Raw genomic sequence first — 25,342 nt, forward strand, 5'->3', positions numbered from 1 at the left:
AGCCAGATTTACTGGGGTCTGTTACAGGACTGTGACTTTAGTAAGGTATTTAGCATCTCCATACTTCAGTTATCTAAAAAATGTGAAATAACTATATCTACTTCCTTAATAGTTACACCACTTGTTAATATATTAGGGAACACATTGTACTGCAAATAAATTTAATGTATTATTGTTTGTATCTTGGACTAAAGATTTACCTGTCATTTCTGTTTAATTGAGAATATTTGAAGTTTAAAGAGCAAGCTGTCAAAAAAAGTTATCATTTGTAACTCCTTATCTATACGAATCAGAATTTTCTCTAAAATGTATAATTAAAACAAAAGAAATATGTTGCACTGGATTTCAGAGCTGCAGCAAGATGAAAACGTATTAGCAACAATGGCATAATTGTAGGTGCCTGTGCTTTGGACAGAGTAAGACAGTTGAGTTTATGAATAAGCTCTAACTTTTTGCCATCTGTGTGACATTGGACATGTTTTAAAAGTTCCTTGAGACTCTATTTCCTCATCCATAAAAATAATATAGTAATAGTACCTTCTAGAAAATTTCATTCTCATTTTTTTTGTTCATCAAAACAACCCTATCATTTTCAGCATTAGATGTTACAAGTAAATATTATAAAGTAAGATTTCTGTTAGTAAAATACCACTTTTCTCTGCCTTACATGTTTGAGTTATAAATAATATTTCATTTGAAATAAAGGGTTCGAATGCTTGAAAAGCTTGAAAAGCCATGAACTACACTACCTTTATATCCTATTTCTGAACGGTCATTCAAATGACCATATTTTACACATTGTAAGATTGTGCTGCCCCCTGCTGACCCAGTTTCTCCAAAATATTTTGAGTCTTCAGTTAAGTTACAGTTAAGTAACTCTCTAGCAGGCTGAGGACAGTAATAATATAGATGGTAAAATATTGAATATAGCACTAAATAATATATGACATTTTTCAAGATATTAAAGTATAAACTATTGATGGTGGGAGCAAATGAATATAATATACTCCCAAATGTGTAATATTTAACAAATGTAGATACCCAAGTAACTATTATAATTGCTATTGTTTACAGTGCTGCTGACATCTGGAGAAAAATTAGCAAAATATACACATTTGTGGCTAAAATTTAATATTCAGTAATTATTTCCCTGTTTCTTCCACTGAATTAATAGCAACTTGATCTTCATTTCCCTACATTAGAATGGCATTTGTTTTTTGGCTAGCTGCAATGTTTTAAAATTACACTTTTCATGCATTACCTTTTCCAACTTTTGGGCATCTTCTCTTTTTTAATCTCACATGACCAACCAGATAAACACTGGTGATTTTTCCTCCAGATAGTATCTCAAAATAGGCTCTTCCTTACTACTAAAACTCCTCTAATAGAGTGTTATTATCTAATAGTGCAAAAAGTACTTGACAAATCAAAAGAACTAGGAGCAGTTCTACCCGTTTCTAGCCCTAAGCCTTGAAAGTAACTGATCTACTGAAAGTCTCATTTTTCTCCATTACAAAACAGAGATTCATGTTCATGTCCTCTCAAATGATAAGATTACATGAGCAAACACATAAGTGTTTTAAAAATAGATCACTATATTTCTATAATGCAATTTCATCTTAGTTATCTTTTCCCCATTCTGATGCTTCTTGTACACCATTTGAGTTATAAATAATATTTCATTTGAAATAAAGGGTTTGAATGCTTGAAAAGTTTTCAAACATTATCTGTGTAGTGGATGCAGACAGTGGGAAATGGGGGAGGAAGGGGTGCGGAGAGCAGGCACAGGAGAGGTCTCCTATGCTCAGTCAGGTCATCCTTCATGTCAGCTCAATCTGTTACTTACTTTTAAATCTTTGAACTTTTGGCCTTGTAACTTTCTTCTGGTAATGTTCCTAGTTTTCCTTAACTGAATGGCCATTTTGGATCAGTTCATCACTACAGTTCACAATCTCCATGCCAGCATATGGACATCAGACACTGGTAAACTAGACTTCCATACACCTGGCTTTTGTGGTGACACACCTCTATTCAAAAACCGTTACAGGCAGAATGGTGAAGTAAGGACCTCTGAAAGTCTGCTCCTCTATAAAAGCAACATGAACACTGGCAAACATTGTCAAAAAAAAAAAAACTTTTTTTTTTAAAGGCCTGCAACATTCCAAGGAGTGCTTATTCAAGAAAAATGGCTGAATACTGTGAGCAATACAAGGTTTGTGGCATTTTAAATGTACCCTATTCCCATTACCCTCTCCCCAGTTCGCTGGTAGTGTTGAAATCCAACACTTGCAACTGTGAAATCCAACAGCAATCAGTGGCAATTGTTTAACACTGCAGCCACCAAAGAAGCAGTTCTGGCCAATGAAAAAATAAGAGCAAAATCTAGGGAATAAAAAGTTAATAGGGATCTCTGAAAAGTTCTAACCCATTTCTGGAAATCTAGCAGTCCATGCACATGTGCAAAGCTATGTGCATGCCCAGAAAAAAACTTGAGAAGGTCCTAGTCTTATAACTCTAGCTGATCTTGTTGCTCTGTGCATGCAGAAAGTGAAAGATAAGGCACAGTTATAAACTGACTCGGAGTATTGAAGGCATGGCTCCATACACGCAGAACCCCTCAGCAAAGACTTAGTGAAATCTCTGTCCAGTTGTTAGCTGGCCACTAATGTTAACTGAGACGCACATGACAATAATATAGACTTTACAAAATCCAAGAAAGTCATCAAAGAGGAATGACAACAACAAACAGCAACAATAAACCGTGGGAGCGACTAGTCTAGGTGAATGTCTTTGTCAAGGCATTCAGATTGGAAGTGAAGAATTAAAACTACCTCTATTCACAGATGACATGATCTCCTATGCAGTAAATCCTAACATACACACGAAGAAAATAACTACTAGAACTAATGAATATGCTCAGCAAAGCTTCAGGATTTGTGATCTTAATATACAAAAATCAATTTTATCTCTTTACACTAGAAATGAACAATGAAAAAACAAAATTAAGAAAACAATTCCATTCACAATAGCATCAACATGAATAGAATACTTAGGAATGTATTTAACAAAACTGTAAAACCTGTATTACATTGAAAGTTACAAAACATTTTTGAAAGACATCAAAGAAGTCCTAAATAAATGAAAAGACATCTCATGCTAATGGATTGGAAGACTTAAATTGTTAAGATGGTAATACAGCGCAAAGTACCGATCAAACAGATTTGATGCAATCCCTATCAAAATTGCAATGGCCTTCCTTTTTTTTTTTTTTTTTGCAGAAACAAAGAATTCAATCCTAAAATTTACATGTCCTAAAAATTCATATGTAAACGCAAGGGACCCAGAATAGCCAAAACAATCTTGAAAAACAATAACAAAGTTGGAGGACTCACATTTCCCAATTTTAAAACTTACTATAAAGCTTTAATAATCAAGACAGTGTGGTACTGGCAGAAGGATAGACAAATAGATCAAGAGACTATAATTGACAGTCCAGAAATAAAAACTTACATTTATGGGCAATTCATTTTCAACAAGGGTGCCAACACAAATAAATGAAAAAAGAATTTTTTTTAACAAATGGTGTTGGGACAACTGGATATTCACATGTAAAAGAATTAATTTGGACCTCTCCCCTCACACCATATAAAAAATCTAAAGAGCTAAAACCATAAAACTACTAGAAGAAAACATAGTAGTAAATTTTTATCTTATATTAGGCAATGGTTTCATAGATAAGACACTAACAGCACAAGCAACAAAAGGAAAAATCAATAAACTGAATTCTCAAAATTAAAAACTTTGTACTTCATAGAACATCATCAAGTAAAAAGACAGGCAGAATGGGAGGAAATATTATCAAATCACTTATCTTATAAAGGACTTATTTCCAGAATATGTAAAGAACTCTTACATCTCAAAAATAGAGAGACAAATAAGCCAATTTAAAAAATAGGCAAAGGATTTTAATAGAAATTTATCCAAAGAAGATAAATGAATGGTCAATAAGCACATGAAAAGATGCTCAACATCATTAGTCATTAGGGAAATACAAATCAAAACCATAATAAGATACTACTTTATATCCAGTAGGATAGCTTACATAAAAAGACAGATAATAACAAGTGTTGAAGAGAATGTGGAGAAACTGAAACTCTCATACATTGCTGGTGGGACAGTAAAATGGTGCACCTACTTTGAAAAACTGTTTGGTAGTTCCTAGAAATGTTAAGAATAAATACAGCTCTAGAACTAGATATATACTCAAGAGAAATGAAACTATATGTCTACACAACTTGTACACAAATGTTCATAGCAGCATTATTCATAAAGCCAAAAATGGAAACAACCCAAATGTCAATGAATGAAAAGACAAACAAAATGTGGTATATCCATACAAAGAATATTATTAAGTCCCCAAAAAACAATGAAGTATGGATATGTGATAAAACATGAATAAGCCTTGAAAACGTCATGCTAAGTAAAAGTCATCAAACACAAAAAGCCACATATTGTATGACTCGATTCATATAAAATGTGCAGAAGAGACAAAACCATAGGACAAAATATTGGTTAGCAGTTGCCAGGAGGTGTAATTGCTAATGGCTACAGAGTTTTGGTGGGGGGGGGATAATAAAAATATTGTGAAATTAAATCATGGTGATGGCTGCACAACTATATGAATATTCTAAAAATCATGACTTTTATACTATAAAAGGGTGAATTTTATGATCTGTGAATCATGTCTCAATAGTTATGAAAAATTACTTACAGGATCCCTATTTCAGAATAATATAATCTTAGAATCTCAAAGATAATTTAATCTAGTGGTTTTCTTTTTTTTTTTTTTTTTTGAGACGGAGTCTCGCTTTGTCTCCCGGGCTGGAGTGCAGTGGCCGGATCTCAGCTCACTGCAAGCTCCGCCTTCCGGGTTTTTTACGCCATTCTCCTGCCTCAGCCTCCCGAGTAGCTGGGACTACAGGCGCCCACCACCTCACTCGGCTAGTTTTTTGTATTTTTTTAGTAGAGACGGAGTTTCACCGGGTTAGGTCTCGATCTCCTGACTTCGTGATCCGCCCGTCTCGGCCTCCCAAAGTGCTGGGATTACAGGCTTGAGCCACCGCGCCCGGCCTAATCTAGTGGTTTTCAAAGAGTTGTAGTAAAAGTACCCTTTTGGTCAGGCATGGTGGCTCACACCTGTAATCCTAGCAGGAGTCCGAGACCAACCTGGGGAACATGGCAAAACCCCATCTCCACTAAAAATACAGAAAAAGAAAATTAGCCAGGCGTGGTGGTGCACGCATGTAGTCCCAGTTACTCGGGAGGCTGAGGCATGAGAATTGTTTGAACCCGGGAGGTGGAGGTTACAGTGAGCTGAGATTGCACCACTGCACTCCAGCCTGGGTGACAGAGCAAGACTCTGTCTCAAAAAAAAAAAAAAAAAAAAAAAAGTACTATTAAAAGAAATAAAATATTATTCTAATTCCACATTCAAATACATGAAACAGGTAAGTATAGTATTATATTAGTATATGTTTATTACCGAGTCAAATTCATAACAGGTTGTTTGAATAAAAAATGAAATTTGATATTTAGGTTTGTAGGTAACAGTTTTGGCATCCACTGTTTGTGTTTTATTTTATGTATATCAATAAAGAGCTGATAAGCTGTGAAGTACCTTGTCTTGCAATGTCAGAATATTAATTGATTGAACTGACCAAGAAAATTGAAAGACAAAGTTAGGGAACATTACAGAAACTTTTTAAGTTAAACCATTACTATAATGATTGTTTATAATTAAAGAAAATTACCCTGATTTTATGCAAATAATTAAAACTACCTGATTTTTTTAAATATAGAAAAAGCACTGACTGTGATGCATGTATAATTTTTATGGCAGACATATATAGGACTAAATTAAACAATATATAGCGATTAAACAATATATCAACACCAAGCTATAATATTCCCAAGTCACAATTATAAGAATTTCAAATATATAGAGAGATATGGGAGAGGTGTCTTTATTAGTAAATCTATAGAAGAAAAAAAGAGTAGATAGTGAGTGATATGGTTTGGCTGTGTCCCCACCCAAATCTCATCTTGAACTGTAGCTCCCATAATCCCCACATGTTATGGGAGGGAACTGGTGGGAGATAATTGAATCATGGGGATGGGTTTTTCCTGTGCTGTTCTCTTGGTAGTAAATAAGTCTCACGAGATCTGATGGTTTTATAAAGGGCAGTTCCCCTGCATAGGCTCTCTTGCTTGTCGCCATGTAAGATGTGACTTTGCTCCTCATTTGCCTCCACCATGATTGTGAGACTTCCCCAGTCATGTGGAACGATGAGTCCATTAAACTTCTTTTTCTTTTTAAATTATCCAGCCTCAGTATGTCTTTATTAGCAGCGTGAGAATGGACTAATACAGTGAGCTAACATGTAAACAGTTTCCAATAGATTAAAATTTAATACACATATATTTATAATTATTATTTTTTATTTTATTATTTTTTACAATTTTAAACTATAATTTTAAAAACAAGTTGGGAGCAGTGGCTCACGCCTATAATCCCAGCATGTTGGGAGGCCAAGGTGGGCAGATCACCAAGTCAGGAATTTAAGACCAGCTTGACCAACATGGTGAAACCCCGTCTCTACTAAAAATACAAAAATAGTCAGGCATGGTAGCATGTACCTGTAATTCCATCTACTCAGGAAGCGGAGGCAGGAGAATCGCTTGAACCCCGGGGGTGGAGGTTGCAGTGAGGCAAGATCGCGCCACCACACTCCAGCCTGGGCAACAAGAGCAAAACTCCATTTCAAAAAAAAAAAAAAAAAAGAAATTTGAAGTAAACATTTCCAGAATCCCAGAGCATTTCTGGAGAACATGGTTCAAATCTACCTATTCTACCTAACATATTTACCTTAGAAATGAGAAAAATAAGGCCTGGAGAGGTTAAATACCTTTCTGAAAGTTTTAACATATCTAGTTGTTCTGGAGAAAATGGACTAGGACTCAGGATTCTGGACTCTTAATTCGAATGGTCTTTTTTACTAAGAAGTCTAAATCCCTTATTCTGTTTTTGAGGATCTTTATAATCTGGCTTCATCCTCATATTCACTTTCATTATTTTTCCCTCTATAATTCACAAGAGTAGTGAGGTCCCCACATTTCTACCAAGGAAGAGCGCCAGTGGGATGGTGATGATTTTTGGTGGGGGTGTGGCAACTGCCCATCAAGAATGTGAGCATAGGAGGTAAAAGAGGTTGTGTCCTGCGAGTTTACCTTTCAAATCTGGGGCCCACATCTGCCTCCTCTTCAGAGTTCCCATTATTGTTTGGGCCTTCAGACGGGATTGATACAAATTACAAAACTGGGTAAGTCCCTTCAAATCTGCCCATACGCTGACAGAAATTCATTTGTATACAATTTTGAAGCATATGTTACCAGGATCCATGAGGCACTCCTGCAGATTCTGGTTCAGTCTGAAGCTCCTGCCATCTGACTGTACCATATTCTCCCTCTCAGCAATGTTTCAACTGCTAATCATCTAGTGAGGCCTGCTCCGTTAGTGAAGATTTCTACCTGGCTCACAGATTCCCCTGCACCCTAACGTCTCTCTGACTTAATGTGACTTAAGGTGAATTAAATTTCCACATGAATGATCCTTCTAACAGTCTGCACACTAAGTTATTTGATTTTCTCTTCTCTAATGACTTCTCCCTCCCAGTCTCACATTATTTCTTGGGCCTCAGCATCACCAGAGGCTACGGTGAGGTCTTTGCCAAAATTACTAAGTAAAACAGGTGCTGACTACAACCTCTTTTTTCTAACGTAAGTTGCTCACTCAACTGCTCTCACAACTCCATGCTTTGACTGCACCTTCAGTCCTTGACACTATATTTTTTGTTCATCAGCCCCTTCTTGTCCTTACTTCTTCCTCCATCAAGCTGGCATTCCAAGCTGCCAAAACACTAACCTTGGAAGAACCAATTAACTCCTTGATTGCACTAGGAAAAGCAACACAATGGGATGAATTGGAACTTTGGCCATCATCTGGCTATACTTACAATCTAGTTATACTTCTTGGGTGAATTTATTTTTCCATTTTCCCAATTATTATAAATCTTCCATTTTCTAAAATCAGCTGACCCAGTTCCATTCTTCTAAAATCACTGACCCCGTTCCCTTTCTCCTTACTCATTCCTGCCTCCTGCTTCTCTCTCTCACACACATGCACGCATGCACACACACCTCTCAATATGTGGAAACTTCCCCAACTTCCTACGAAAATATCTACAAACTTTCTGACATCTGGATTCTCTCCTTCTTTCTTACCATTGTAAGAGGAGGCATCCCTTGTATTTCAGACCAATTTCTCCACCTGCTACCTGGATCCTATTTTCTATAGGCTTCTTGTCTCACATCCTAAATATCATGCTTCAATGAATTTGTCTCAGCCATATTTAAATATACTTAAGTCTCACTCATAGTTTAAAAATTCATTTTGAATCCCAAACTACCTATGGCCAAGGAAAGAAGTACTGGAAGGAATCAAGCAGAACAATTCCCAGAACTCATATAGGCCTGAGAATAATTCACATTCTGAATAAAGTGTAGAAAACATAATATATGGGGCACTCAGTTGAGTACTTAGAAGGAAATTGCCTGAGTAGTGGGGTCAAATTTTCCCTAGAATAAATAATGTCTAGTTTTCTAAAGCAAAACTTAAAAGCAAGCCTCAAAAGGATCAAAATGTTTTCAAGTTGCCTGATTGCATCCAAAAAGCTCAAAAGTATGAAAAAACAAAATAATTTAGCACCCAACAATGTAAAATCTACAATATCCAGGATACATTAAAAATTATCAAGCATGCAAAGAAGAAGGAAAATAAAACCCATATTAAGGGAAAAAAGTCAATCGATAAAAACTGATCCAGAAATAAAACAGATGATAGAATTTGTAGACATGGACCTTAAAACAGCTATTATAAATATGTCCCATGGTTCAAGACAATAGAAGAAAACATGGTATTGTTAAGAAGAGACAGAGACTATATAAAATAGACCCACATTTAACTTATAGAGACTGAAAAATATATCTGAGATGAGAAATATGCTGGACTGGATTACCAACATAGAAAATGCACAGGACAAGATCAATGAACCCAAAGACATAGCAACAGAAGATCTAAAATCAAACCACAGAGGAAAAAAAAGACAGGGAAGCCAGGTGTGGTGGCTCATGCCTGTAATCCCAGCACTTTGGGAGGGTGAGGCCAGTGGATCACTTGAGGCCAGGAGTTCGAGCAACCTGGCCAACATGGCAAAACCCTGTCTCTACTAAAAATACAAAAAATTAGCCAGGTGTGGTGGTGCATGCCTGTAATCCTAGGTACGCAGGAGGCTGAGGTAGGAGAATCACTTAAACCTGGGAGGTGGAGGTTACAGTGAGCCGAGATTGTGCCACTGTATTCCAGCCTGGGTGACAGATTGAGACTCCGTTTTTGGAAAAAAAAAAAAGGCGGGGGGGAAATTAAGAACACAGCATTAGCGAGTTTTGGGACAACTTCAAAGGGTCTCATGTGTATGTATCAGAGTTTCAGAAAGGGGTTATGTGGCCAGAATATTTGAAGAAGTATTGGCAAAAGGTTCCCTTTAATTAAAACTACAAATCCAAACCTCTGAGAAACTCAGTGAACCCAGATCGACAAGATGACATATGTATGATGAGGTTATGGCTCCTAGCTTTATCAACAATTTTACAGTGGTACTGTAAAATGATTTAGAAATGGAGGAGGAGGAAAAGCATGTTTAGAGGTAGAGGCAGAAAGGAGTTCAATATTGTATATGGTGAGTTTAAGGACTAAAAGTATGAAGCTTTAAAGGTATACTGTGTGTGAAAACACGCTGTAAACAGTTGAAGTGTTTTACAAATTATTTAAGTATGTGTTCAACTAAGGCAAGAAACTCAGGGCTCCATTTCATTAATACTAATGATGATGCTAAGCTTAAAACTGTAAAACTTAGATACAGATATTCGAATAAATAAGAGTAAGGCATAGTTAAGAATAAGATAATCAAAACAGGGTGTGGTGGCTCACACCTGTAATCCCAGCACTTTGGGAGGCTGAAGCGGGTGGATCGCTTGAGCCCAGGAGTTCAAGACGAGACCTGGAAACATAGTGAGACTCCTGTCTCTACGGAAAAAAAAAAATAATAATAAAAAAAAAAAAAAATTAAAAATTAGCTGGGTGTGGTGGCATGCACCTGTGGTCTCAGCTACTCAGGAGGCTGAGGTGGGAGGATCGCTTGATCCTGGGAGGTTGAGGCTGCAGTGAGCCATGACTGCACCACTGCTCTCCAGCCTGGGTGACAGAGCAAGTCCTTATCTCCAGCCTGGGTGACAGAACAAGATTCCATCTCAAACAAAACAAAACAAAAAACAAAAAACAAAAAAACAAAACAACAACAACAAAACCTAACCAACCAAATTGTTGTAACTATGTGCCAACCTTATATGAATAATGTCGTAATCCTGTCAAAAGTGCCTCTGTCTCTGCCTATACAAATGAAACTTTAACTTTCCTACTTTGGAGTGCCAACTCCATTTCTATGGAGTTGGTGTTTCTGAGTGGTCCATCCCCACACTTTACACTTGAACAAGCTCTCCAAAAAAAAAAAAAAAAAGAGTAAATAAGACAATCAGATGTGAATAAGGTATCTTTTTGGCTAGGTTCTCAAAAATAAACAACCAGACAGTTGCCAAAAAAAGTCAAAATTAGCACTCGGTTCTAGGATTCTTAGAAATTTTTATTCGCCTCCACCTTCCACAAGAAGCAGAAGGAATACTTCAGGAAATACAGAGATTTTGATCTTCCTGTCAGTTCACTTGGGAATGGATAAGTGAATATATTAATAAAATATGGAAGGCAAGAGAAAATACTAACTAATACACTGGACACCATGATCAGATTCACTGTTACTGGCACCACTATTGGCTAACTCCAGCTACTCAATCAGATTTAAGCATTTACTGGTGTACTCTGCTACCAAATGAAATAAACCTATTTGCTATACAATATCTATTAACTCATTTCTTATTATACTTTCAGTAAATATGAAGAGCATATATGAATCTGAGGACTTCTCCAGTGAAAATAGCTTCTGGTATAAATCTGAGGTTATCACAAAAGCTGCACCTATCATATTATAGGAATAATAAGTGTTGAAGAACCTATATCCCAGTGGCATACAGCAAAAGTCACTGCCTCCCAAACTGAGTCTGATTCTCCAGAGAACCTGACCTGAGGGCAACTGCTAAGATGCTTCGCTAGAAATACATGTGCACTTTCAGAAAGTTCTCCTCCTAGAAAGGGGTATAACTGCAACATTAGGACTGTAACATATGAACATGTCTATTAATTAAAAGAAGGTACCACCTTTTGAAGTTAGTTATCCTCCAGCTGGCTTATGGAAAGGTCCTCTGACCATTGTGGGAAAATAAAAAGATCAGAGTAAGATATAATAAATTCAGAGAATGGTGTACAGATTTACAAAAGCTCCTACCCAGTCAAAGTGTGGGAATGAAGTCAGGTTTTACAAGGCTTTAGAAAAAAAATCTCAGAAAAAAGTAAGAGGTATAGTTAGATCTGTAAATGGTGGATTTAAGGCAGCTACACAAGAATCCAGAAGAGACGCCAGGGACTTGTCAGTACCAGGGATAGTTCCACCACTCAGTTTCTGTCTTTAATCTCAGAAGGCCAAAAATTATATCTAGTTGCAATACTCTGAAGATTACACTTGGTGGCCATTTCATAGACATCTGGAAAAGGGAAATATCTGAATTATCTGAGACATAAAATATGGCCACATCTGTATAATGGTCAATATAAGTTAGTGGCTATCATTGTGTGTGTGTGTGTGTGTGTATACATCTGTGTACACATCTGTATACACACACCCACTCCCATATATATATATATATATATAAAATAATCATCTTAGACTTTATAGAGGGACTGTCCAGGGGTCATTAACTTACAAAACCAATTAAGGGTGATGAAATAATCTGTACAATAAACCCCTATGATACAAGCTTACCTATAAAACAAACCTGCACATGTACCCCTGAGCTTAAAATAAACGTTAAAAAAATCAGGGGCGTGCCCAAGATGGCCGAATACAAACAGCTCCAGCTTCCAGCTCCCAGCGTGAGTCACACAGAAGACGGAGGATTTCTGCATTTTCAACTGAGGTATCGGGTTCATCCCACTGGGGCGTGTCGGACAGTTGGTGCTAGTCCGCGGGTGCAGAGCGATCAGCGAGAGCTGAAGCAGGGCAAGGCATCACCTCACTTGGGAAGGGCAAGGGGGAAGGGAATTCCTTTTCCTAGCCAAAGGAAAATCTAGAAAATCGGGTAACTCCCACCCTAATACTGTGCTTTACCAAGGGTCTTAGCAAACTGCACACCAGGAAATTATATCCCACACCTGGCCCGGAGGGTCCCACGCCCATGGAGCCTCCCTTATTCCTAGCACAGCAGTCTGAGATCTAACTGCAAGGCAGCTGCGAGGCTGGGGAGGGGTGCCCGCCATTGCTGAGGCTTAAGGAGGTAAACAAAGCCGCTGGGAAGCTCGAATTGGGTGGAGCCCACCACAGCTCAAGGAGGCCTGCCTGCCTCTGTAGACTCCTCCTCTGGGGACAGGGCATAGCTAAACAAAAAGCAGCAGAAACCTTGGCAGAGGTGAATGTCCCTGTCTGACAGCTTTGAAGAGAGCAGTGGATCTCCCAGCATGGAGGCTGAGATCTGAGAACGGACAGACTGCCTGCTCAAGTGGGTCCCTGACCCCTGAGTAGCCTAACTGGGAGACATCCCCCACTAGGTGCAGACTGACACCTCACACCTCACAGGGCTGGGTACACCCATGAGACGAAGCTTCCAGAGCAAGAATCAGACAGCAAGACTCACTGTTCAGCAATATTCTATCTTCTGCAGCCTCTGCTGCTGACACCCAGGCAAACAGGGTCTGGAGTGGACCTCAAGCAAACTCCAACAGACCTGCAGCTGAGGGTCCTGACTGTTAGAAGGAAAACTAACAAACAGAAAGGACACCAACACCAAAACCCCATCAGTACGTCACCATCATCAAAGACCAAAGGCAGATAAAACCACAAAGATGGGGAAAAAGCAGTGCAGAAAAGCTGGAAATTCAAAAATTCAGAGTGCATCTCCCTCTCCAAAGGAACACAGCTCATCACCAGCAACGGAACAAAGCTGGACGGAGAACGACTTTGACTAGGTGAGAGAAGAAGGCTTCGGTCGATCAAACTTCTCAGAGCTAAAGGAGGAACTATGTAACCAGTTCAAAGAAACTAAAAACCTTGAAAAAAGATTCGACGAATGGCTAACTAGAATAACCAATATACAGAAGTCCTTAAAAGAACTAATAGAGATAAAAACCATAACACGAGAACTACGTGACAAATGTACAAGCTTCAGTAACCGACTTGATCAACTGGAAGAAACAGTATCAGTGATTGAAGATCAAATGAATGAAAAGAAACAAGAAGAGAAGCGTAGAGAAAAAAGAGTAAAAAGAAATGGACAAAGCCTCCAAGAAATATGGGATTATGTGAAAAGACCAAATCTACGTCTGATTGGGGTGCCTGAAAGTGACGGGGAAAATGGAACCAAGTTGGAAAACACTCTGCAGGATATCATCCAGGAGAACTTCCCCAACCTAGTAGGGCAGGCCAACATTCAAATTCAGGAAATACAGAGAACGCTAAAAGATATTCCTCGAGAAGAGCAACTCCAAGACACATAATTGTCAGATTCACCAAAGTTGAAATGAAGGAAAAAATGTTAAGGGCAGCCAGAGAGAAAGGTCGGGTTACACACAAAGGGAAGCCCATCAGACTAACAGCAGATCTCTCGGCAGAAACTCTCCAAGCCAGAAGAGAGTGGGGGCCAATATTCAACATTCTTAAAGAAAAGAATTTTCAACCCAGAATTTCATATCCAGCCAAACTAAGTTTCATAAGTGAAGGAGAAATAAAATCCTTTACAGACAAGCAAATGCTGAGAGATTTTGTCACCACCAGGCCTGCCCTACAAGAGATCCTGAAGGAAGCACTAAACATGGAAAGGAACAACAAGTACCAGCCATTGCAAAAACATGTCAAAATGTAAAGTCCATCAAGGCAAGGAAGAAACTGCATCAACTAGCAAGCAAAATAACCAGCTAATATCATAATGACAGGATCTAGTTCACACATAACAATATTAACCTTAAATGTAAATGGACTAAAAGGTCCAATTAAAAGACACAGACTGGCAAATTGGATAAAGAGTCAAGACCCATCAGTTTGCTGTATTCAGGAGACCCATCTTACATGCAGAGACACACATAGGCTCAAAATAAATGGATGGAAGATCTACCACACAAATGGAAAACAAAAAAAAGCAGGGGTTGCAATCCTAGTCTCTGATAAAACAGACTTTAAACCATCAAAGATCAAAAGAGACAAAGAAGACCATTACATAATGGTCAAGGGATCAATTCATCAGGAAGAGCTAACTATCCTAAATATATATGCACTCAATACAGGAGCACCCAGATTCATAAAGCATGTCCTTGGAGACTTACAAAGAGACTTAAGACTCCCATACAATAATAATGGGAGACTTGAACATCCCACTGTCAATACTAGACATATCAACGAGACAGAAAGTTAACAAAGACATCCAGGAATTGAACTCAACTCTGCACCAAGCAGACCTAATAGACATCTACAGAACTCTCCACCCCAAATCAACAGAATATACATTCTTCTCAGCACCACATCACACTTATTCCAAAATTGACCACATAGTTGGAAGTAAAGCACTCCTCAGCAAATGTAAAAGAACAGAAATTATAACAAATTGTATCTCAGACCACAGTGCAATCAAACTAGAACTCAGGACTAAGAAACTCAATCAAAACCGCTCAAGTACATGGAAACTGAACAGCCTCCTCCCGAATGACTACTGGGTACATAATGAAATGAAGGCAGAAATAAAGATATTCTTTGAAACCAATGAGAACAAAGATACAAAATACAAGAATCTCTGGGACACATTTAAAGCAGTGTGTAGAGGAAAATTTATAGCACTAAATGCCCACAAAAGAAAGCAGGAAAGATCTAAAATTGACACCCTAACACCACAATTAAAAGAACTAGAGAAGCAAGAGCAAACACATTCAAAAGCTAGCAGAAGGCAAGAAATAAGTAAGATCAGAGCAGAACTGAAGAAGAGACACAAAAAACCCTCCAAAAAAAGCAATGAATCTGGGAGCTGGTTTTTTGAAAAGATCAACAAAATTGATAGACAGCTAGCAAAACTAATAAAGAAGAAAAGAGAGAAGAATCAAATAGATGCAATAAAAAATGATAAAGGGGATATCACCACCGACCCCACAGAAATACAAACTACCATCAGAGAATACTATAAACACCTCTATGCAAATAAACTAGCAAACCTAGAAGAAATGGATAATTTCCTGGACACTTACACTCTCCCAAGACTAAACCAGGAAGAAGTTGAATCCCTGAATAGACCAATTTCAGGCTCTGAAATTGAGGCAATAATTAATAGCCTACCAACCAAAAAAAGTCCAGGACCATACGGATTCACAGCCGAATTCTACCAGAGGTAAAAGGAGGAGTTGGTACCATTCCTTCTGAAACTATTCCAATCAATAGAAAAAGAGGGAATCCTCCCTAACTCATTTTATGAGGCCAACATCATCCTGATAACAAAGCCTGACAGAAATACAACAAAAAAAGAGAATTTTAGACCAATATCCCTGATGAACATCGATGCAAAAATCCTCAATAAAATACTGGCAAACCGGATCCAGCAGCACATCAAAAAGCTTATCCACCATGATCAAGTGGGCTTCATCCCTGGGATGAAAGGCTGGTTTAACATATGCAAATCAATAAACGTAATCCAGCATATAAACAGAACCAAAGACAAAAACCACATGATTATCTCAATAGATGCAGAAAAGGCCTTTGACAAAATTCAACAGCCCTTCATGCTAAAAACTCTCAATAAATTCGGTATTGATGGAATGTATCTCAAAATCATAAGAGTTATTTATGACAAACCCACAGCCAATATCATACTGAATGGGCAAAAACTGGAAGCATCCCTTTGAAAACTGACACAAGACAGGGATGCCCTCTCTCACCACTCCTATTCAACATAGTGTTGGAAGTTCTGGCTAGGGCAATCAGGCAAGAGAAAGAAATCAAGGGTATTCAGTTAGGAAAAGAAGAAGTCAAATTGTCCCTGTTTGCAGATGACATGATTGTATATTTAGAAATCCCCATTGTCTCAGTCCAAAATCGCCTTAAGCTGATAAGCAACTTCAGCAAAGTCTCAGGTTACAAAATCAATGTGCAAAAATCACAAGCATTCTTATGCACCAGTAACAGACAAACAAAGAGCCAAATAATGAATGAACTCCCATTCACAATAGCTTCAAAGAGAATAAAATACCTAGGAATCCAACTTACAAGGGATGTAAAGGACCTCTTCAAGGAGAACTACAAACCACTGCTCAGTGAAATCAAAGAGGACACAAACAAATGGAAGAACATACCATGCTCATGGATAGGAAGAATCAATATTGTGAAAATGGCCATACTGCCCAAGGTAATTTATAGGTTCAATGCCATCCCCATTAAGCTACCAATGACTTTCTTCACAGAATTGGAAAAAACTGCTTTAAAGTTCATATGGAACCAAAAAAGAGCCCACATTGCCAAGACAATCCTAAATCAAAAGAACAAAGCTGGAGGCATCACGCTACCTGACTTCAAACTATACTACAAGGCTACAGTAACTAAAACAGCATGATACTGGTACCAAAACAGAGACATAGACCAATGGAACAGAACAGAGTCCTCAGAAATAATACCACACATCTACAGCCATCTGATCTTTGACAAACCTGAGAGAAACAAGAAATGGGGAAAGGATTCCCTATTTAATAAATGGTGCTGGGAAAACTGGCTAGCCATAAATAGAAAGCTGAAACTGGATCCTTTCCTTACTCCTTATACGAAAATTAATTCAAGATGGATTAGAGACTTAAATGTTAGACCTAAAACCATAAAAACCCTAGAAGAAAACCTAGGTAGTACCATTCAGGACATAGGCATGAGCAAGGACTTCATGTCTAAAACACCAAAAGCAATGGCAACAAAAGCCAAAATTGACAAATGAGATCTAATTAAACTAAAGAGCTTCTGCACAGCAAAAGAAACTACCATCAGAGTGAACAGGCAACCTATAGAATGGGAGAAAATTTTTGCAGTCTACTCATCAGACAAAGGGCTAATATCCAGAACCTCCAAAGAACTCAAACAAATTTACAAGAAAAAAACAAATAACCCCATCAAAAAGTGAGCAAAGGATATGAACAGACACTTCTGAAAAGAAGACATTCATACAGCCAACAGACACATGAAAAAATGCTCATTATCACTTGCCATCAGAGAAATGCAAATCAAAACCACAATGAGATACCATCTCACACCAGTTAGAATGGCAATCAGTAAAAAATCAGGAAACAACAGGTGCTGGAGAGGATGTGGAGAAATAGGAACACTTTTACACGTTGGTGGGACTGTAAACTAGTTCAACCATTGTGGAAAACAGTGTGGTGATTCCTGAAGGGTCTAGAACTAGAAATACCATTTGACCCAGCCATCCCATTACTGGGTATATACCCAAAGGATTATAAGTCATGCTGCTATAAAGACGCATGCACACGTATGTTTATTGCGGCACTATTCACAATAGCAAAGACTTGGAATCAACCCAAATGTTCATCAGTGACAGACTGGATTAAGAAAATGTGGCACATATACACCATGGAATACTATGCGGCCATAAAAAAGGATGAGTTCGTGTCCTTTGTAGGGACATGGATGCAGCTGGAAACCATCATTCTCAGCAAACTATCGCAAGAACAGAAAACCAAATACTGCATGTTCTCACTCATAGGTGGGAATTGAACAATGAGATCACTTGGACACAGGAAGGGGATCATCACACACTGGGTCCTATTGTGGGGAGGGGGCAAGGGGGAGGGATAGCATTAGGAGATATACCTAATGTAAATGACGAGTTGATGGGTGCAGCACACCAACATGGCACATGTATACATACGTAACAAACCTGCACGTTGTGTGCATGTACCCTAGAACTTAAAGTATAAAAAAAAAAAGTTAAAAAAAAATCAATTATGTCCAAGCAGGGTGAGGAGGGTGTCCTCACAGAGGAATGGCACAACAGCAGGGTGAAGAGGATGTCCATGCCAGGGTGGGAAGAAAGATATGAAGAGGTGGACTTGGCATGGGGAGAGAGCCCAGATGGGCAGCCTGGTGGTGGCCATCAGATCCTGAGCAGAATAAGGAGAACATTTCCACAGAGGGATGGCCTTGCCTGGGGTGTAGAGCCTTGGTGGGGTAAAGAAGACATTCCACTGAGGGCAACACGTAGTAACACAGAATGGGCTGCCAGAACCTTTTGCAGGGTGAGAAGGGCACCCATTCAGAGGGGTGGGCCCGTTCAGGTGTCAGGTTCCAAGTATGGTAAGGAACCTTCCATAGAAGAGTGGTCTAGTGTGGGATGTCAGAGCCCAAGGCTGGTGTCCTGCATCAGGGCCAGCCTGGTATGAGGCTTCAAAGCCATTGCAGGGTGAGGAGAGCCTTTACTTGGTGTCAGAGGCCAAACATAATGAGGACTTCATGCAGGAGGAGAAAATAAACACAGGGAGTTAGAACCTGAGTTTGGGAATGAATGTTTATATGGAAGGTATGGCTGCAACAGAACACTGGCTACATTCAAAGAGATTGATCAAATGAGTTAATACATTAAGGATAACAGAAGCCATGCTTCTCACTATGGAAGAAGGTAGCTACACATATAAAAAGGAAGAAAATTAGTATGAATCCTGTGGTGCTGAACTAAAATTGGTAGTCTCAATGTGAATGCATGGCTTTCAATATATAGGTATAGAAATAAATATAAATGTAAATATGTATATATATGTATACCTATATACAAATAGAATAATGATAATAAAAAAGAAGCATAATATTCCATAAGTCTTGCCTCTGTGAAAAAGTGGCATAAGCCATGAAAGATATTTAGTATAGCATATACCAATTCTACTGTGCAATTAAGACTTTAACAATTTACATTTTTTTCATATTTTATAACAAGTTCTGCATATATTAATAAGACTATCCCTGTAAAAGGGAGAAACTTTAAAAAAATTACTCATGCAAGATGTTCACAGGGACAAAATGGATTATGAAAACAACTGTCAATTCCAACTAAAAGGAAATCAAATTAAACTACGCTTATGAAAGAAGTGGCTAAAAGGTGACAGTCACAGTGGTGATGGTAGTAGAAACAGTAGTGATGATGGTAATATTAACACAACCATTATTTACTGACTGTTTACTAAGTCCCAGGAACTGTGCTAACCACTTCATATGAATTAAAATCTTAAACACACTCTCACTAAGGAATTAGGACAAAGATGATTTCAGTTTAAATTTATGAATACCTTGAGTTTCAAATTTCCTTTCTTAAATGTTAAAATGGTAATAACAATTCTTTTATGCCACAAAACAGACTGTTTGAAGATTAGTTCTGATTCAAATTTCAAGTGTTATGAGTAAGTTACTGACAAATATAATGGCAAAATATGATTTACATGTTCATTAAAATAGGAATAAAGAAGGATATTTCTGAGAGACCAACTTCATCATGAATTCTCTAGCTACCTGAGTTATTATATATGATGTTATTACTGTTGTTTTTGTATTTATCCTCATAGAGTATTAAAAGCATTTCCCGGGAAATGAAATGTTAATAGCTATAGAAATAGCAATGGTTTTTATTTCACTTTATCATGATGTGTTATTTTGGAACAAATCTTTTAATGTTATCTTCATTCCTTCTGTCACTTTACACTGCGAATTTCAGGACAGTCCAGGTGGGACTATACATCATAAGAATGGCCTTGTGGATAATTAATGGGCCACTTGGCATATTTTTCCAAATCAGTGTTCCCAAATGACCAATGAAGCCCAGGAAATGATGAATTTGTCAGTTTCTTAAAAATTTAGTTCTGGGAGGGGGGAGGGGGGAGGGATTGCATTGGGAGTTATACCTGATGTAAATGACGAGTTGATGGGTGCAGCACACCAACATGGCACAAGTATACATATGTAGCAAACCTGCACGTTGTGCACATGTACCCTACAACTTGAAGTTTAATAATAATAAATAAATTAAAAAAAAAATTTAGTTCTAACATCTTCAGTGCCACAATAAACTTTGTTTAAATAAACTGAATCAAAAGGAAAATGTAATCTATAATATTCTAGGTTACATACAATGAACACTGGAAATAAACCATTTTTTTCCCATGGTCATGACTTTAATCTATTCTTAAAATGTTTTTTGTTTTTTTCTGCTCTCAAAATACACTAAAATTCTAACGAATCAAGGAGATAAATAATTTTAATATTTTACAGTATATAAGAAATGAAAGAAGCCAAAGGCAATGAAATGGTTAACATTTAATAGTGTGTATAAGTACCTCTTTCCATTTGTTTAGCTGGCTGCAGTTTGAGCAGTTTTGGAAAAAACAGTTTTATAATAGTTTTCTGAATGATATGGTTTGTTTCATGTTAAGTCTATGGTCAGACTCGACAGATATTTTAGAACTCCACAGTGACTCACTGCAGTCCTGGGGCTATCCAGAAAATGACAGTGAAGAAGATATGAAAGTCAGAGAGATTCTATAGGGCAATGAAAACTGATGCAGTTTTGGTATTAGAGTCTCTTGCAGAGCATTTAGAAGATACAGATACTCAGGCCCCACAAATCAACAGGTCTAAGTGGGAGCCTGAGCATCTTGACTTTCAAGACTCTCCAACTCATTCTAGTGTAATCAAGATTGAGAATCATCATTTTCAGGGCTTACTGAGCTCATAGCCAATTAAACATATTAGAAAGACATTGATTGTGTGTAACAGACCTCAAGTTTCCTAAAGACAATGTGCAGAAAATTCTGCCTAATTCTGATGTAGCATCAAACGGATTAAAATAGGATTTCATGTATATTATGTCCAATCACTAAAGGTTTAGTGAACATTATTATCAAGAAAGTTTAAATAAACATTACATTAGACATTAGTTGTTCATCTCCCGAGCATCCATTCATCACTTCCTTTTAGTGGTGGTACCATGAATTTAACTCCTTTCTAACTCTTATCTAATGTGATTTAGAAGGTGACCGACCACGCAGCTCCAGGGCATAAGCTAATCAGTGCGGCCCATCCCTGTAGCCACTGTGATTGGTTCTGGAATGGGCACATAACTCAGTGAGACACAAGGAGTTTCAAGAGGGCCCCTATGTGAAACCTGATTATGCAGCTGACGCATGAAAGGCAGGGTCAGGGAAGAGAGTAGAAAGAGAAACCAGTACCTTGGTAACATTATTTCAGTCATGCCTGAAGAAAGGCCTACTCTCTAGGTCTTTGTTATTTGCTTAAGCCATTTTGAGTTGGTGTGCATTCACTTGAAACTGACAGAATCTTAACTGATGCAAGTAATTAATCAGTGTAATCTCTGGCTCTTTATATGATTAAATGATGGTAGGGGATTTCTAAAACGGAAACTTTTCTTAACATTTTTACTATAATTTCATTGATACTTCTCTATAATTCTACTCCTGAAGCTATTTTTTTGATACCTAAGGAACATACATTGCTAAATATTTGAAAAGGAAAACAAAGGCAGTAAAAGATGGAAAAATCTGATGAAACACAAAAAAACAGACAAAAATATGTCCTCAGAACTTATTCCAAAATATATACTTCAATTCACTCATATCCACAATGTTCTTCGGGAAAACAATTTATGTATCAGTGGCTCTGATATTTCAGTGTATGCTACTATCACTTGGGCAATTTGTTTGAAATAGATTCCTAGGCTGCTTTCCAGTGATTCTGATTTAGTGGATCTAGTGTTGAGTCCCCGAAATAGACACTGTTCGTATTTCATAAGATTCTGATGCAAATGACTGGCAGAGCTTACTCAGAAATTCTGTAGGACAGAAGAGGGTGGTGGATCTGTTTCAGTACAAACACTTCAGCTATTAATTTTGTATTTTAAATATTGATTTTTTAAAGAGTGGCATTTCTAATGTAATATAAATGTGAAAAATATTTTCCAAAGCTAAACAAGCCTAAGTTCTTATTAAAAGAAGATGAAAGGAAAAAGAAATATTGTATGAGTTGTGAACTTTTGTTTGCATTTACAATATAAGATAGCTGTTCACTAGTGAAGAGCTACATACATAAATCTTTTTTTTTTTTTTTTTTTTTTTGAGACAGGGTCTTGCTCTGTCACCCAGGCTAGAGTACAATGGTGCAACCATGGCTCACTACAGCCTCACTCTCCCAGCCTCAGGCAATCCTCCCACCTCAGCCTCCCCAGTAGCTGGGACCACAGCATGTGTCACCACAATTAATTTTTTTAAACATTTTTTGTAGAGACTGGGTCTCCCTGTGTTGTCCAGGTTGGTCTCAAACTTCTGACCTCAAGCGATCCTCCTGCCTTGGCCCTCCAAAGTGCTGGGATTACAGGCATGAGCCACCACACCTCAAGGGAGATTTCAAATCTCCCTTGAAAATAATTAATAGTCATATATCTAATCATCCTGTTTTATTTTATTGAGATGGAGTTTCACTTTTTGTCCAGGCTGGAGTAAATGGCACGATCCTGGGCATGATCCGCAGCCTCTGCCTCCCGGGTTCCAGCAATTCTCCTACCTCAGCCTCCCGAGTAGCTCAGACTACAGGCGCCCGCCCCCACGCCCAGCTAATTTTTGGTATTTTTAGTAGAGACGAGGTTTCACCATGTTGGCCAGGCTGATCTCGAACTACTGACCTCAGGTGATCCACTCACCTCAGCCTCTCAAAGTGCTGGGATTACAGGAGTGAGCCACCGTGCCCTGCCCTGATTATCCAATTTTAAAAATAAAATATTGTATACTTGGAAAGAGGGAAGAAACTTAAAGGAGAAATTATTCATTTTAGGTACATTCGTCCAAAAGATAGTTCCATATTAAAGCATAAATTTGAAGACTGCTACCAAAATCCCCGGTTATAACACTGTTGGTTGCCTGCTCAACAGCCACTGCCAACCTCTTTATTTCTTGTTGGAAGGGCTCTCCTCCTACTTCGAAGACTAAAAATGCCAGCAGTTGTATTTCCAGTCTTTCTGGTAGATGCCATGGGTATGTGACCAAATCCTAGCCAATGGAATCTAAGAAGAAGTTTGCTGAGGGCATTTGCTGTAGCCATCACCAACACAGCCATACTTACACTGTCACCTCCCCTGCCAGAGTCCTCAATGGAGGGTCTCCTTAGCAATCCCTGAGGATGTCCACTTATAGATTGCTCAAGTCACTGCCCTGGAAGTGAGGGTGAGAATGGGAAATATATCTACCTCATTATCCAATGAAAATAAAGTCTAAGTGGTACTTATGTTCTCCTAGAATCTTTAGTGCTTTTATAATAATCAGCCTTAGTTCAAACTTCCAAGCACTGTCTACATGCTGACTTGCAAATGAACTTTTAACTTATAAATGAGTATGGGACCACAACATATTCATTAGGTAGGGACTACCTGTGAAAGCACATTTTACCATTTTTCCTATTTTAAATATCCAAGCCCCTGCCCACTCAAAGCCATAGAACCCCATCCACCAAGGAACATAACACTATCAAAAGCCTCTGCTTCTTTCTCTATATGTCACTCACACAATTTAGTAAACTGTTAAATTGATCAGAGCTATGAAATTTTAAGTGAGTTAACATATTTCATGATACATTCTAGGGTACAGAACCATAAAAGATTCAGAGGAAAATGGTGAGAAACATCCAAAAGGACCAAAATTTAAAAAGAAATGGCAAGGATCCACAAGGAGAGAATTCAGCACTTTTTCATAAAATTATTTTGGTCATAATATATTTTCAGCAGCACACCACTACTGATGATGAAAAGCGTACTTTTAGTTCTCATTTCTGGATCTACTTTACATTGTATTTTTGTCCTAAAAATCACAATCTTGACATTTTAAGGATTCTGAAAGACTTTCACATCTAATAAAAAACAAATTACATGGGAATAAAGACATGTTTATACTTTACACTTGGTTCTATCAACAATCCCAGACAAATCTAACCCCCTTTCAGGTCAAATTTAGTGTTACAAAGATATAATGATAAAGTATAGAATAGCTAAAAGAACAGACTGTGGAGACAGATGAATTTAAATCCTCACTCTGCCTCTTACTAAGCATATGACTTTGGGCAATTCAGTTAACCTTTCTATGCCTTTTTTTCTTTTTTAGCCATAAATTAAGGATAATAGTAGCTATCTCGGGGGTAAATGTGTTAATATATATCATGCTTAAAATTGCACCCAGTACACGGAAGCACTATTCAAGCTGAAGAAAGTAAGCGGACGTTGCCTTTCTTTTTTTTTTCTTGAGACGGAGTCTCACTCTGTTGCCAGGCTGGAGTGCAGTGGGGGGATCTCAGCTCACAGTAGCCTCTGACTGTTTGGTGCAAGCAATTCCCCTGCCTCAGCCTCCTGAGTAGCTGGGATTACAGGTGTGCACCACCATGCCCAGCTAATTTTGTATTTTTAGTAGAGATGGGGTTTCACTATGTTGGCCAGGATGATGTCGATCTCCTGACCTCCTGATCCGCTCGCCTCGGCCTCCCAAAGTGCTGGGATTACAGGCATGATCCACTGCGCCCAGCTGGATGTTGCCTTTCTTTACCGCTTTCCACTAATGTAATTATTCTTAGATATTATATGTTAAAAAACCATTTTAACTAGAATCAAACCCTGGTTATGACGGGCAGTGTTTTAATATAGCATGGACTGCCTAGATATAAATTTTAAAATCTGAAAACCTCTTATTCTATCATTAATATTAAACTTCTGTGAACTACATCAGTCAGGAATCAGTGAAGGAAACAGAAATCACTTTGGGTATTTTAAGAAAGAGATTTAATTCAGAAAATTAGGGGCTTTACAAAATTGTTAGAAGAGCTGGAGTAGCAAGGTTTAGGCTAGTTCTGCAGAAATGACTCCTAGAACACTTTTGAAAACCTGATCCCCCAAAGGAGTTACTATGTAGTGGGGAGGCCGGAAGATATGACTTAAAAAACACACT

The 25,342-nt window shown here is 38.0% G+C and overlaps 1 protein-coding gene across 9 annotated transcripts in view; it reads right to left on the reverse strand.

Moving 5' to 3' along the window:
* Positions 1 to 25,342, reverse strand: part of SYT14 (synaptotagmin 14) — a 234,193-nt gene that overhangs the window by 26,899 nt on the left and 181,952 nt on the right. Inside the window, exon 6 of one of the 9 annotated variants that reach the window (XM_007988563.3) lies at positions 22,552 to 23,566. The exons of the other annotated variants lie outside the window; for them this stretch is intronic. Coding sequence (XP_007986754.3) covers positions 23,543 to 23,566 — 24 coding nt within the window. The 3' untranslated portion in view covers positions 22,552 to 23,542. Of the gene's footprint in view, positions 1 to 22,551; positions 23,567 to 25,342 lie in introns of those variants that run through there. 9 annotated transcript variants of the gene reach the window in all.

The sequence above is a fragment of the Chlorocebus sabaeus genome, chromosome 25 (assembly GCF_047675955.1).
Source record: "Chlorocebus sabaeus isolate Y175 chromosome 25, mChlSab1.0.hap1, whole genome shotgun sequence".
In the NCBI taxonomy this organism is placed as follows: Eukaryota; Metazoa; Chordata; class Mammalia; order Primates; family Cercopithecidae; genus Chlorocebus; species Chlorocebus sabaeus.